At 46.2% G+C, this 16,102-nt stretch overlaps 1 protein-coding gene across 1 annotated transcript; it reads right to left on the reverse strand.

The window, feature by feature from the left end:
- Positions 1-6,691: 6,691 nt before the first annotated feature.
- LOC142218223 (uncharacterized) lies at positions 6,692-13,485 on the reverse strand. The gene is made up of 6 exons (XM_075286779.1): positions 13,387-13,485; positions 9,595-10,393; positions 9,129-9,514; positions 8,084-8,244; positions 7,844-7,976; positions 6,692-7,616 (listed from the first exon to the last, which is right to left on the reverse strand). The coding sequence occupies exons 2-6, from the start codon at positions 9,830-9,832 to the stop codon at positions 7,434-7,436; spliced, it is 1,101 nt and encodes a 366-aa protein (XP_075142880.1). The 5' UTR covers positions 9,833-10,393; positions 13,387-13,485; the 3' UTR covers positions 6,692-7,433.
- Positions 13,486-16,102: the final 2,617 nt, after the last annotated feature.

The following is a 16,102-nucleotide window of genomic DNA, read 5'->3' on the forward strand; positions in this document are numbered from 1 at the left end:
CCCCCTATGGATTTTGGCTCAGAATCATTGCAGATTTGCAGCAAAATTTGCTCCTATAAATTAGTAGTATAAAATATGTCCCCTGAAGGAGGTGATAGAGCCCCTGGGATATCTGTCCCATTTTATTCCTTAAGATCCAGCCCTACACTTTATCTTCACCTTAGCGGATGTCTAGTTTAGAAAACCAGAACTGAGAGTTAAAGGGTTAATAATCGACAACGCTGGATAGGTCATCAACTGAAGATTGGCAGGGGTCCGACACCCAAGCACCGGCCAATCAGCTTTTGAAGAGGTTGCAGCATTTGGGTGAGTGCAGCAGCCTCTTCACTCTCTACCAAGCACAGCGCCATACCTTGTATAGTGGTCATGCTCGGTATTGCAGCTCAGCCAATTCACTTGAATGGAACTGAGCTGCTATCGGGCCACATGACTGATGAACATGATGTTATATGGTCTGGTTAACACAAGGGATCGCAACTGCCTATCCTAAGGCGAGGTCACCCCTTTAATGGCGGTCCTCCGCCATCTATTAGAAAGCCACTACAAAGAGCTTCTATTGCTTTGGAGGACTCAGCATGTCCATGAATCACACAGGCTGTCCACTGATTTTAATGAGTACTGTGTAATACTTTATTTCCCCTGTGGGGGCGCTGCAGGGAAACTGAATTGTTTACACTTAACCATCGGAGGCCTGAGGAAGATCACAGTGAGGATGTGTATAGAGAGTGCAATAAAGAACTTCTGATGTAACAAGTAAAAGGAGGTTAGCTATTTTTGTTAGAAGGGTCCCGATAAGCTGATCACAGGGTGTTCTGGTGCTGGAACCTTCAGTGATAGGATACAACCCTGCAGCGCCACCACAGGAGAAATTACGTATTGCACAATTCTTCTTGAAATCCCTGGGCTGCCCATGTAATGTATGGACATGTCGGGTCCTCCAGCACAAGAGACACTCTGTAGTCTTTTCGTATCTGGCTGATGGATGACAATCCCGAATGGGGATAAAATATATCAGAATATATTGTATTTTATTACGCTGTTATATTACACTGATCCACGCCGCGCTCGCAAATCCTACGGGTGACATTCAGTCGATATCTCGCCATTCATCACTCCGGTTTTCTAATGGAAAAGCCCCGGGGACCTTTATAAGTCACATTCATCATTGGAACATGTGTAATGTTTATTGACCTGATTGAAGGTTATGAGCAGTGCATGCTGGGATATGTAGTGCAAACACAGCTGGAGAGAGGGGGGGTGGCGGGAGGGACCTTGGAGGATTACACTACTGCGGCCATTAGTATATTACATTCAGGCTGGTGAGAAGTCATTAAAGGCATCACTGATACGGCTCGCCGCTTACAGACTCAGGGACTATTGATCCTGCCATGACTGGGGTCCGTGAGGAACGAGACATGATGGAGCGGAGACTCTTCAATGACATCTCTCACAGAAGATATAATACCGCCTTGCAGCCTGAGCAGTTAACAGGAATGATACAGCAACATGTCTTAAAGGGAATGTATCACCAGCACCCAGCATATCAACCCAGTCCACAGATAGATAGGTTAGAGTCTCCTGAATCATATGGTGTTTTCCCCGTGTGAATCGGAGCCTCCATTGCTGAGATATGGCTGATTTACCAATATGCAAATGAGCTTTTGGAGTAACATGGACGCCGCCATTGTTCCAAAGATATCATTGGCATATTGGCAAAAACAACAATATCTCGGGAACCGAGGCAGCGATTCACACGGGGTAAACACTGCATGGTTCAGGAGACCCTAACCTATCTATCTGCGGGGCTGGAGTGATATGTTGCATTCTGGTGACACATTCCCTTTAAGGACCAACTGTATTCGTCTGTGCCATACTTTTTCACCCGAAAAGAATGAATCCCAACTGGGTGGCGCTCTGTGAGTTTACAAGTGTGTGATGTTTTTGGAGAAAAAAAAAAGTCGTGTTTTTCTACTCCTGGACAACCCCTTTAAGGGATTGTTCACACAAGGAGATAACAGTGCAGTAGAATAAAATATCAGGGGCAAATTGTCTTTAGTATTGGCGGCTTTACAACACTGAAAAAATACAGGCGTGCGGGAAATGCACCACATGTGAATGGCGGCTTCCAGGTGGAGTAACGGAGGGTCGGGCGGCCATATCCTCTCATTGCTTCCCTGACACAGGCAGATACATAGCTTCTGTCATGGCCGGACCTGTCTCCTGAGCCGTAATTGGAAAAAGAGAAATCTTAGAGCGGCAGAAGGAATAATCTATAGTGCCAGAAGGTACGAGCCGCTCGGACTGATCATGTGACCTTTATATGGCGCAGGGAGACCTGTTCACACGGTGCAGATTGGTGCAGGGTTAGCGGCTTCTCATTCTTTTTCCTGTATTTTATTTTCATTGAGGCCAATTCTAAAGACTCGAGAGGGCGGTTTATTATAGGTGCACTGTATGTCAGTATATTATATAGCGGTGTTATATCTTCTCTCTATTACAGGTGTATTATATCATTGTTATGTTACACTATGGTGAAGGCGATCCCTGCATGGCTATGTAGGAGGCGGTATAGGGGCACATGGAGACCATACTGTGTGCCGCCATCTTGTCTGCTTCTCCTTTGCTCTAATAACAACATTTAGTGATCTGCTTTACAGCACTGTCATGGTCATAGCCAGTAATACTCCACAGCCAACTCATGGAGAGTTTTCTACACATGCTCAGTGCAGGGAGGGGGAGGAGATAAGCTGTGACATCATCTAATGTCAGTAATGATGTCATGATAGCTCAGTGGTGTTATCTATATTGGTGTTATTTCTATTGTAATCCTGTCTGTGATGTAAATGGGGCAAGTGTCTGTCTATTATTAGGCTTAGTTGCCAGGGTGAAAATTGAAGTATATATTAGTTGTTTGTTTTGTTTTTTTAAATGGAAAAAATAAAAAATCTTTAAAAAATTAATTTTAATGTAAAAATTAAATGTAAAAAGATGATTTTAGGTGACCCCTTCCTTAAAGTCTACAAGAAGGTTCAGTACCGGCCCATAGCGGGCTATAGAAACCATGCTGCAGACCCCTCCAGTGTACTATATGGAAGGGTGATGAATAATTGCATAGCTATTCCAATGTGCCGTTCAGGGGTCTGGGAAAGCTGTATAGGAGACCCTCGGATATAACATGTAGTTTATATATAGCAGAACCCCGGGGCCGATCTGTCCTCGCGCTGCCTCTTCCCTCTCCTCTCGCCCTCGCTCTGCAGCACTGAAGGACCAACAGGAGTCAAGTGTATTAATATCATCGCGGCGGCCGCGGTACATGAAGATCCTTGTTCTCCGCTCTCTGGAACCTTCTGTTTATTTCACGTTTTATTGATTTTTCTGACCTTTCTGTCAAAATAGTTTTTCTAAGCGCGGCGTCTCCGCCTGTAAGCCATCTGCTCCGCGCCACGTCCATAAAGCAGAATGACAGAGTCATCGGGGGCGCAATAACTAAAGGATTGAGATTTCCTGCTCGGTCTGACAGCGGAGATCTACAGACGGCAGAGACAAATGTAGGAGAGGTTCCCTAAAAGTGATAGTAGGGAGCAAGGTGGTGAATAGGGAACAGGGCGAAATGCCCTTCATGGCTGGGATATGCCCCATTATATCCTATGGCCCCATATACACAACTGTGTATTATTGGGGTAAATCTCAGGGCAGGACTGAAGGATATTAATGGGTCCATGCAGGTACGGGCGCACACAGATAGCCATGAGCCGTCTGTACTGTTCGTCCACGGACGCAGCACATGCACGCGGTCATGTACATGCAGCCTTAGGGAGACACGGCCATGGCTGCTGCATGAGGATGCGTCCTTTACATCGTGACTGCAGCCAAAAGTCACCGCATCCGGATAGTCGCAAGAAATCCAAACCAAATGAACGACCTGCAACAGACGCCCTGATGTGTCAGAGACATGACTGCAAATACATACTGTGATACCCAGTGAGCTCTGCTACATCTATCTATAGGTTATATCAGATACGTGCAGGCAGCAGCTTCATTACAGGGCAATGCCAAGGGCCACCCTGCTGGCTGCAGCTGCAATGCAAAGGCTATGGGCACCGAGGGGCACCCTGTCACTCTCTTCCACACCACTGAGGGATACAAACCTCCATCCGCTATTCCCTGACCGCCCGGCTTGTGTCTTAATCTGCTGAAGGGAATGGACAGACAGCATAGATATATTATCTGAGCTCCCACAATGCACTGCAGGAAGGTAATGGGCAGATACCAAAGAATAAGCAGCAAATCTTATGAATCTTTATTGGCAAATAGACATAAATTGCACAAACGGAGGCCCTTATATCTCTGACTCTGTACAGTCCTTAAAGTGACCTCCAAGTATAACATCACCTTTCATAAATGAATAGTGCAGGTGAATATAAGAAACTTTGTAATAGATCTTATTAAAGAAATCGGTTTTCTTCTCCACTTATAAGGCTCAGTTACTTTTACATAGAAGTCTATGGAGGGGGCCCTGCTGGAAAAGCCACAAGAGTGAGAGAACCCTGCTAACACTGCTGTATCTTCAGGATAAGACTCTACCACTGCATATAAAGAGGCAACAAAACAAATAACAGTCTCCTCCTCTTCCCCTCTCCATAGACTTCTGTATAAGGCTAAGGATGGACAATAAACTCTCTTGGAGATAAAGAGGAGGAAAGCAGTCTAAGGCTGGTCTTACACGACCGTATTGAATGTACAGTCCGCAAGTTGCCGATGAGCAACCCTAGTTGCTGTTCGGCAACATAGACTCCGCAGACGCCCGTGTCCTGCCGAACTCGCCCATAGAGTTCTATGGAGAGTCCGTGCAGTGCCGCAGTTGAAAACCCTAAATTGCGGACTTACAATACGGCCATGTAAGTGGAGAGGGAGGCGTTCTACTTTAATATGATATATTACACTGTTTCTTTGCCGTCTTTAGGTCAAACATCCTGAGTAAATTAATTTATTAAAGGGGTGCTCCAACTCTTTGTTATTATTAACCTCATCATCATCCTTAGTCAGACAGTCCTGGGAGTATTAATTTACTTACCTGGTCTGGGGATGCTGAAGATGGACCCGAGGGATCTGGCGACCTCACGACCCCCAAGTCATGTGATCACCGTTCAGCTCCCCCTCCCTCCATCTCATTACCTATGCTATGTGGGCTGCTGACTATAGTAGAGCCAGAATCCCCGGGACCAGGTAAGTAAATTAATACACCCCAGACCACCCCTTTAATATATCTTTATAGCGGTCATGTTTCTGATACAGACCTGCAGACCGGCTCTTCCCCTCTCATCCCCATATCAAGTATTACAGGACATATGACCCTCAGTATATACAGGTAATGGTCAGGTAACCGGGGCCGGCACTTCTTCCCCGGGATGGCCCATATTCACCTATAACGCCCGCTCAGTTATTATTAGTGCAATGTTTTATTCCATACCTGTCACCTCACTGAATAAACTGCTATACAGAGAACGAAGATTGGAAAGTTGAGACATTTTGCAAACTTTGCATCATCTTCTCTATTCACAACCAGAGCAGTTCACAAATTCTCTCGGCCTCTGACTAGCTCCACCTACCACCAGTCATGTGACTTATGTAACAGTCTGAGCGTTCCACCATTGGAGCAAGAACCTGGCAGAATTCTAAATGTAGCTTTAGATGTGAATAGAGAAGAAATGCAAAAAAAAATCAGTTTAAAAGGATTTTTTCGGGACTTCTATATTGGTGACCTATCCTTAGGACAGGTGATCAGTGTTGCTCCAACAGCACCGGACCCGCTGGTTGAAGAGGCTGCGGCCCCTCTTTAATGAACACCTATAGTCGTAGTCGGTGGCTTGGCTTTCTGACCCCACAATCCTGGGCGTCCAATCCGTAGTGACCACATCATGAAGGCCTATCCCAGACCTAAGGATTAGTCATTGATATAGAAGTACCAGACAACCCCTTTAATAACACAAAGTGACCTGTGTATATGTATAACCTGCTGGGGCGTGAAGACCAGAGTAGTGGGATACCCAGAAAAACCTGGGCAAGACCTCTAAAGTCTAACTTCCATTTTATTACTATTGTGTCGGGGGTGTTTGGTGAACCTTGTTGAATTTTAGAGGCTGTTTTCTATTAACAGGGAAGTTAGATAGGTTAATTAAGTAGATTATAAAACGTTCACCGAACATCCCCAAAATAACAGCAAAAAATTAAAAAATGGGAGCTAGACCTTGAGCTGTATTTCTGCACAGTGTAGGGTCACTCATCTCATGTGATGCAGCAGAACATAGAGGACATTGATGTGGCCAGAAAACGTTCCCTGAGAAAATGACACGCGCACTTGTGTGTAATAAACCAAGTCTGTAACATAGAAGACCCTCGTACTATACGTAAGACCATCGCTAGCAGTCTAATCTAGTGAAGAGACTCCACTCCGGTATCTATAAGACGCCCTAATGAAGATAAACCAGCACCCCTCTAAACCTCCCATTAAAATACCTATATATGTCAAGGTAATAATCAGCTGCCTAAGTTAAAGGGGTTGTTACGTTACTATTAGAGATGAGCGAACACTGTTCGGATCAGCCGATCCGAACAGCACGCTCCCACAGAAATGAATGGAAGCACCTGTGACGCCGGCCGGCCGGCAAAGTCAGCGTCATAGGTGCTTCCATTCATTTCTATGGGAGCGTGCTGTTCGGATCGGCTGATCCGAACAGTGTTCGATCATCTCTAGTTACTATCCACAGGACAGGGGAAAGGGTCTGATTTCTGGGGGTCCGCTTGCTGAGGGACTGAACATGAATGGACCAACCCTCAAGGCCTGTCCTGTGGATAAGTCTCCATACCACGACAGATCTTTAAGAGCGATCTACTAGGAGGTGGTAAGAGTCCTACATATCGGCACTCTGAGGGCAGTTTAGTGGGCATCCACCTTTACATTCCCAAAATAAAGAGATGCATATGCGACTAGAGCTCCTCTTATTCAGACATCGATAAGGTGTTTAGGAAGACAGAGGGCGCACTTGCGCTTATTAAATAGCCGAACGCCAGGTTTCTGCATCGACAAACCCACTAGGGGGAGTATATTGTATTAAAGGGACATCTATGGGGTCATTAATATGTAACTGGTGGAGATGTTACACCTGGAACCTGCACAGATCAGCTGTTGGCAGAGGCTTACAATCACTGTAGCCTATGATTTCACATTCATGAGTCAGAGGGTACCGCAGCAGCTCAGTCCCATTTGAGTGAATGAGGGCTGAGCTGCAACACTAAGAACAAATCAGTGAAAAGTCCCCAGCGCTCATTTGTACACTGCGGTCTTTTCTACCCCTTTAAGCAAATGCAAGTGCAGCCCCTGTCTCCCTGGGCACAGGGCAGCGAGTCTGATGTTTTATAACCAAACCTTCCCTCTATTCCACCTGAAAGCTCCTGAGATATTGTTCATAATTCTCCTCGCAGAGTCTGATACAATCTAGAAAATAATCCTTGTGTGCAATGGCCCTGAGGAGGTCGGTCTGCACCAGGCAGATGTCGTACAGCTCCGAGGTCAGCGCCTTCCTGGACTCCTTCCCCTTCTCCTTATCCAAAAGCACCTGCGAAGGCAGAAGATAAAAGTTTTGGCACCAGGTTACATGACAATGTACACGTCAGGTCTGAGCCCCTGAATCCCTCTCTATTAGGTTTGGCTGAAAAAGAATCAGACATTTAAAGGGACGCTCCTATCTTGTGAGGTGATGGCATACAGGTAGGGGTCTGACACCTGGGACCACCCCCCAGCTCCAGCCATGGCAGCGCAGATACAATAACATTATGCACATACCCGAGAGTTTACAATGGTATCGCTTTCGCCTAGCCGGATGTTGTCATCTACGATGATGTGCTGGGTGTTACAGTCGGTCGGGTCAACCCAGAACGGTTTCCCTCCAGAGGCTGTAAAATTATTTCTTGCCCACCTGGAAGTGAAAAAAGAATTTGTAAGTGCTCCCCCCTCCGACCTAGAGGTCAGACCCCAGATCGGAGGACTCCCTAGTAACACTGCTTTCTTTAGGATACCTCTTACCAATCAAAGTGGTCCTGAAAGCCTCCAATCCCTTCCATGCAGCTGAAATACTGGTAGACATTCCTCTCCTTAGGTCTGGTAGATACACGATCGGGCCCATGGGTCAGTACAATGTCACGCTTGCTGCAGCGGATTTTTCCTGGAGTGAGATCTGCAGTCAGCTGAGAATAAGAGATGATAATGTGAATAATACAAAACCACTAATGAAGAAACAATCAACACAGCGCCATGCTGCCGTGTGGCTGTGTCTGGTACTGCGGCTTAATCCCATTCACTTGCTGAGTTGCACCATGACAGCTGCAAAGGCAATACCAGAGCTGCGCTTGGTACTGCATGGGAATGGAGGTATTAGGTATCAAAACCCAAATGATCACACACGGATAGCCTATCCCCAGCACCTTAAAGGGGGCTTTTCAAGCACCAAATGGATTTTTTATACTGATGACCTTTCCAGAGTATCCAATATGTGAGGCCTTCAACACCCAGACCCCGCACGGATCAGCAGTTCTGACAGCCTCCAGGTGCTAGGAAGTTTCAGCAGTGTATGGAAAATGTGTGCAGGCTTCTCCAATTCAAGTAATAGGAGCGGCGCTGAAATGCCCCAAAACCACTGCCAATGAATAGCACCAGCCCCCCATCCACTGCTGTAACTTCCAGTACTTTGTGACTGCTGGACAAGCTGACCTGTGTGTGGTCCAACACCTGGACCCCCACAGATCAGATACTGATGACTTATCCTGTTGATAGGATCAAAATCCCTCCGATAAGTTCTTTGGATAGGACAGATCTTTGGCTTTTCAGACTTGTTCCAGCCCTGGGCTAGATGATCAGAACGAGCACCGGGCCCCCTGACTACTCTGCGGCGGAGTGACCCGGGGGCCGGGTGTCCATTCTGATTATACGACAAGGTCAGAAACCCCCTGGGTTTGTTGCCTTAAGGCCCCAGAGTAAGTAACTATACAAGGGACCCCTGCAGAAAACCTTTAATGACAAGGCGTTGAGTTACTACAGGCACGAAATTATTTTAAAAAAATCCAGAATTTACCGGCATTTGCTTCAGCTGCGGGAAGTGCGGGTGTTCCCCCTGTAAAGCGGCGTGGACGGACCGTAGCACGGAAGGAAGATCGACGCCAAAGGTCCGTAGTATGACGCAGAACTGTCTCTGTTGTAGGCACAGACTCTCCAGCAGGTGGAAGAAGGAGGGGAGGATCCAGTTATAGCTCTTCCCATCTTCACCCTTTTGTGCAAACCGCTTATCGGCTTTCCCCGGCCACTCCAGCAGCCTCATGTGATCATCAAAGACCCCTCGGAAGTGCTGTCCTATTTTACCATCAACAAAGTTCCCGTCACGGCCAAAGTAGGTGTAGTAGTTGGTGGCGTCTTCACATGGAGGTTTCACGGAGGGTTGGTCGCTGACCAATTGCCACTCGCCTATAAACAGAAACCATTGGGGTTGTCAGAGAAGAGCTGGAGATACGGGGTCTTTAGTCTTCGGCATGGAGGGTACTTACCAGTGTCACCTATCCGTCCCCAGACAACCGTGCTCAGATAGGAATTCAGAGCGGCTCGGGGGCCCTGACCTGTGGCGGCGTCCGATACCAGGATGGTGTTATTCAGGTCCAGGTGAAGGATTAACTTTCTCTTTTTCGGTAAGGGAACTGGAAAACATGGCGGAATACCGCCATCCCCTGCCTGCGTATCCTCTTCTTCACTTCCATTAGTGACCACGTGACCACTTACATTTGCCATGTTTAAAATATATAGATTATTATTTTTATAGATAATTTTCGGTATTTTATTTTGACCTAGCGTTCAAATCCTAAATTATGTGAAATAAATAAATTAAAAATAAAATTTGACAATTTTAACTAATAAAATTAATCCAAAAAAATAACGAATAAAATAATAAAAAAAAATATAAAAAAATAATATAAATTCCAACATACAAATAGGAATTCTTAACCCTTAATATGGATATTGTGGCGTATAACCTGCCAGGTATGAGGAGTGTAAATCCTATCTGGTGTGGAGGAGATAATCTGGCCGAGCGTTCATTACTGCGGCGGGGGAGTTGGCCGCCAGCCACCGATACTATGGCGACGCTGTGTTTGCTCTGCGTCCTGTGAGTTCTGAGCACCGCATGGGTGATTTTTTTTTTTTTTGAGCCTTTGAATTAGCCGATAGCGTTCTTCAGTCGCACCAGCAGGCGGCTACGGATTAAGGGGGTTTAGGCAACAAACTTTATTTAGTCATTAGGAGTCAGCGAGAGGCGGCGGCAGATTAAAGGCGGTTTTTAGCTTTTTGGTGAATCTGTAAAAGAAGACGGAAAAAAGGAGAAATGAGTATAAAGTCCGGACTGGAAACAAAGTCTTAAAGCGTCCATGCACAGTGAATGAGAGTTGGATGATGATCTAAGGCAGTGATGGCGAACCTATGGCACGCGTGCCAGAGAGGGCACGCAGAGCCCTCCATGCTGGCACACGTGCGGTCACCCGGATCGCTCACCAACAGGGAATCCGGTACAGGATTCCCCGTTGATGAGCGATCACTGCCTTCAGTTGTATGTGCAAATGCACATACAGCTGAAAGCTATCAGGGTAGGCCGCGGATCGCGCGACCGCGGCCTACACTGGCTGCAGAGTTTGACCTCTGCCCCGACGCGGGCGCGATGACGTCATCAGCGCCGCCAGTGACAAGAAGGTGGATGCCGGCGGCTCTTCAGGGGTGAGTATGAGAGTGGCTCACTGTGTATATGATGTTGGGGGGAACGCTTATAATACTTGGTGGGGTGTATGATACTGGGGGGGAGTGTATAATACTGGGGGGGCTTATAATACTGGGTGGGGTGTATAATACTGGGGGGAGTGTATAATACTGGGGGGGTTTATAATACTGGGGTGGCTTATAATACTGGGGGGTGTACTAAAGAGCATATAATACTGGGGGGGGGGGGCGCCTATTTATAAGCACACAATACTGTGTGTGGATGCCACTGTGGAGCATATAATCCTGTGGGGGGGGGGACACCTACTGCGGAGCATATAACACTGGGGAACTACTGTGGTACTGTGGAGAATATAATATTGTGTGGTGGGCCCACTGCAGAGCATATAATACTGTCTGGGGTCCCCTCACTATTTATATCACACAGTATCTGTTTTATAGCAGACGTGATATTAGTACAGGATGTAAGAATATTACACGGTAACTATAAAACAGATCCTGTGCGATGTAAATAGTGAAAATTAATTGTTCAAAGTACCAAATGCCGAGACCTTTACATTTCAGTACAACGTTGTTTGTATTATTGAAAGCTCTGTAAAGCCCCACATGACTGTAATTTTTGGTCAGTAACTGTCCGCAATTGTGGATCCGCATAGTATTAAGTCTATATTGTCGTGTTGGCACTCCGCGAAAATTTTGTGGGTTTTGGGTTGCAGTTTGGGCACTCGGTCTCTAAAAGGTTCGCCATCACTGATCTAAGGCAATGTAAGATGGCAATGTCACGTTTCTACATCGTACATATGGTCACGTTGTCACCTGCTGGATATCTGCCTGACTATACTCATTATGATCAGTTGCTACTGGAGGTGCTATATCTGTTAGTGTTGCATGTCCAAAAATCTCCATGTGGTCCTAGCCTAATACATATGGCTGGATAACTGTCCGCTACCGTTCCCCACCCCCTATACTCAGCAGTTCGGAATAGGGCGAGGAAAATAAGCAAGTGCCAGACACCTCTCTCCCCTGCTGAAATCCGACTGCTCCATTCTTATCTTCAGATATCTGTTGTTAGAGAGTTGGGGCAGCCCCATACACATTAGATATTTGGCTGATCCCGCTGGTAATGGCAGAACAGGTTACAATCATGTATGGCCAGCTTATGAGCGTGTCTGCAAGAATAGGTAGAATTGGACATGTTGAATTATAGGTGTCTGGCAGTCACTTATCCGCTTTCTCCCATTGAATATACATGGGATTGATTTTTCACCCAGACCCTGCACAGATCAGCTGTTATGGCAGCCTTGGGATGCGGATGTGTACAGCATGTGTAGTGTCGCTCCTATTCAAGAAATGCTGCAGTGTAAGAATGCTTCAGGAATAGAAGGGTTAAAGCAGGGGTAGGGAACGTACGGCTCTCCAGCTGTTGCAAAACTACAACTCCCAGCATGCATACTGGGTCTGCTGTTCTGGAAACTCCCATGGAAGTGAATGGAGCATGCTGGGAGTTGTAGTTTCACAGCAGCTGGAGAGCCAAAGGTTCCCTACCCCTGGGTTAAAGGGATTATCCAGCCTGCAAATACATCCACTGCAGTGCTAAATCCTCACGGCTCTCTTGTTCTCCCTTTGCTTGGCTTTATTTTACTTGCTACTCCGCGTATCACTGTTATATACATGCAGCGAGTCGGAGAACAAACTATATTTCCCATCATGCATCTGCCTGCTCTCACTCACTATGGGGTCCTCGCCTCTCCCCTGAAATAAAAGGACAGGTAATAAACCACGCCCACATCTGAGGTCACATGATGCTGTGATGTTTCATCACCCCTGCCCCTGAGCAGCAAACGCAGAGAGTGAGAGGACGGCAGATGCATCATGGGAAATGTCCAGTCTGTCTTGGATAAGATGAAGAAACAGACAGATTGGAGCAAGTCTACATCCGCAGAAGATCTGGGTTTAGTGCTCCAAGATGGCGGCGGGAACAACCTCCCTGCCCAGCTCTGCCAAAAACTGTCTGCAAATACCAAGAACTGATGTAAGGGCAAAGGTCACACCGAATATTGATAAGATTTACATTTCTCTTTAATCCATTCACTACAATTTAATTGACAATAAGAATTCTAGCAATAATCCTTGTCACATTGCTGCATTGTCTCCACACCTGCCTAGAACTTTTGCACAGTCTATATATACACAAAGTCTTCCTTACCCACAGGCTTCTCCAGCTCTCCGGGGTGTCGGGGACGTCTCCCCTCTTTTACAGGGGCCTCATAAACACTCCCGGAGAGCTGGCAGTAATGACAGTGTGTTTTCTAGCCTGTTATAACTGCACTGTCTGAATACAGCCTTAGTGCTCAGAAGCCGCATTAGCCCCGGTAACACCTCAATACTATGAGACTACAACTCCCGACCTCCTCTGTCTGATAACCATTAGATTAGGGGAGGCTGCAGGTTATCAGTAGCAGCAGCAGCTTGACACCAGAGAGCAATAGCTTGTAATCACAATGACACAGAAGTCCTGTCCCTTTAAGAGCTAATGACTATAAGCAGCAGTGAGGGGGTTAATCACAGGTGGTCCTTGCCTGCAGCCCTGTACAGACACGCCGCAGCAGCCCCCGGATGCGGTTTCTTGTCACTGCTCGGTGACCGTCCACACTCCCCGGAGACGGACAGGAGCCGGCTACACACTTCCGGTCTGTGACCCGCACCGCCGCCGGATCACAGGAAGTGGCAGCTGTGGTTTTGGTTTCTTTTTCATCAAACTTTATTGACAAGTGAAAGGAAACAATTTAAAGAGACAGAGCCTGTAGTGGCCTGTGTGTGACTGTGATGGAAATTGTGTCTGACATTAGACATAGATCCAACCTGCACAAGGGCCCTCACATACCAGAGACCTGCGGGCCCCCTTCCCTTTAAGGGCCCGGTTGTGACCGCCACATCTACACCCCCTATAGCTACGCCCCTGCCCCCAGCACATAATGGCATAGCAGTGCCCCATAACAGTGTCAGCCATAGTGTTACTTCAATGGATGGATGGGGGCGTTCCTGAAAAATACTATACATCTCACCCCAATAGGGTATCATTGCCCTTATTGTGTGTGCGGCCCTTTAACCGCTTCCAGATTGCGCTATTTTCCCTGGCTAAGGACCAGACACATTTTTCGGGCTAGTTCACACGGGCTAAAATGGTCAGGATTTTGACGCGGAATCCGCCTCAACACTATAGAGTCCTATGTAATCCGCTGGCAGAAAAAAGGAAGCGACATGACCTTTCTTACGCCTGCAAAAAACAACGGGAGTCAATGAGTGGCGGAAAAACCGCATTGCGGCCAAAGGTGGTTTTTCCGCCTTCCATTGACTACCGTTGTTTTTTTTCAGGTGGAAAAACCACGTCACGTCAAAAACCACCTGACGATGTCCGGAACGGATTTTTTCCTGACCGAAGGGTGTGAACTAACCCTTAGGATTTGTATGCACGTGCGGTGACGAGCGCTATAATAACATTTTATTTCTTTGGGATAATCAGATAATTTTTTCACATTTTTTGTTGATAATCTGTTGAGATTTTTTTTTATATTTTTCCATGTTTTTTCTTTATTTTAATGTTCAAGAAAATGTAAAAACAAAAGAGGAGGAGTCTGTCTGGTTTTTTCCATTTTTTCGTGTTTTATTATTATTTTTCCTAGTTATACAGTATAGCAGCTCCTGCAAAATCCTGGCCCTCCCCTGTCCTGCTTCTCCGGTGCTCTCTTGTGCCCCCGCCGCACTGTGACGCACGTGTCCCTTTCCTTAGGCTGCTGGACAACCCCTTTAAGTGTGGATCATTACTTCTATGTTATCCTGAGGATCCAATAGATTTGGTTTAGTGGGATCTTCTATCATTCCAGAAATAGAACAGCCGACACGTCAGTCATTCTCATGGCTGGGAGAAGTATGATCTGTATTTATGTAAATGGGTCCAGAGGATCAGCAATGACGTAAGTGCAATTACCACTGATAACCAGGAGATAACAAGGAGGCAGCCAAGAATACCTCACATACCTGAGACCGATTGTAAAAAGAAGTAACCCCTTCACTGCTGAGTAGAAACTGCAGCTGCACTCCTGTCATTCTTAGAAGTGAAAGGAGTAATTTAGTCTAAGGCCCCAATCACATCTGTGTTCGGAGTTCCGGTTGGGGAGACCACTTGGAGACCCCCCAAATGGAAACCTATACGCATTATATAGGTTTCCATTCAGGGGATCCCCAAGTGGACTCATCCCAACCAGAATCCCGAACGCAGATGTGAAGTGGGGCTAAGACACATCCAGCAGAATAGTGAGCGCAGCTCTGGAGTATAATACAGGATAAGTAATGTAATGTATGTACACAGTGACTGCACCAGCAGAATAGTGAGTGCAGCTCTGGAGTATAATACAGTATAAGTAATGTAATGTATGTACACAGTGACTGTACCAGCAGAATAGTGAGTGCAGCTCTGGAGTATAATACAGGATAAGTAAAGTAATGTATGTACACAGTGACTGCACCAGCAGAATAGTGAGCGCAGCTCTGGAGTATAATGCAGTATATCAGTTTTGCCTGGAGTGTTACTTTAACTTTCTTTATATAAACTTTCATTTTTGTTTAATCTTCCCTTGTAGGGTTGATCACAGTTGGATGACTCTTTGGTTTGTACATCGTGTCCTGAAACATTTCCTACCTACATCAATATTCCGTTCTGTATTTTCCCCATGTAGCTGAGTTATTAGATAGACTGGTTTATGATTTTAGCCCTGGGGTTGGACAACGCTCTGGAGTGCGGACACTCTTGTACTGGACGCAGGGAGCGCAGCAATGCTTGTCTATCCTAAGGCAATCATAAACAACTTTGCTTTATTACATCAGTAAGTAGCTACAAATCAAACAGAAAAGACACTGCTGTGAATGTAACAGAGGAATTGTAATTTGTCAGCCTTTGCCAAGCCAACGCAGCTCTTAAAGTGTACCTCCAGTTATAAGCAACTCTGCATAAAGGAATAGTCCATGTGAATATAAGAAAATTTCTGTTTCCTTCTCCACTTATTACGCCATTCTCCTCTATCTTCTGTTCCATCTGACTGCTTGTTTATATTATATTCATCTCAGTTTTCAGCCTCACACATAGAGTTCTATGGAGAAGGGAGAGGTGGAGCGGGCGGCTACTGCTGATTAATTAATCTATTGCCTCATTCTGTGCACTGGTAGCTTCTTATCTACAACCTAGCAGTGTCAAAAGATCACAGAGTGGCAAAGTGTAGGAGCAGCAATTATTTGAGT

This window comes from Leptodactylus fuscus, chromosome 9 (assembly GCF_031893055.1).
Source record: "Leptodactylus fuscus isolate aLepFus1 chromosome 9, aLepFus1.hap2, whole genome shotgun sequence".
Lineage (NCBI taxonomy): Eukaryota > Metazoa > Chordata > Amphibia > Anura > Leptodactylidae > Leptodactylus > Leptodactylus fuscus.

What these genes read in the sequence shown, in the direction of transcription:
- LOC142218223 (XM_075286779.1), bottom strand. Translation starts at nt 9,832, where the DNA reads ATGGCAAATGTAAGTGGTCACGTGGTCACTAATGGAAGTGAAGAAGAG. An exon ending in GGGACGGATAGGTGACACTG is followed by an intron (nt 9,515 to 9,594) that starts GTAAGTACCCTC and finishes TTCTGTTTATAG; the next exon opens with GCGAGTGGCAATTGGTCAGC. An exon ending in TTTCAGGACCACTTTGATTG is followed by an intron (nt 7,977 to 8,083) that starts GTAAGAGGTATC and finishes TTTCACTTCCAG; the next exon opens with GTGGGCAAGAAATAATTTTA.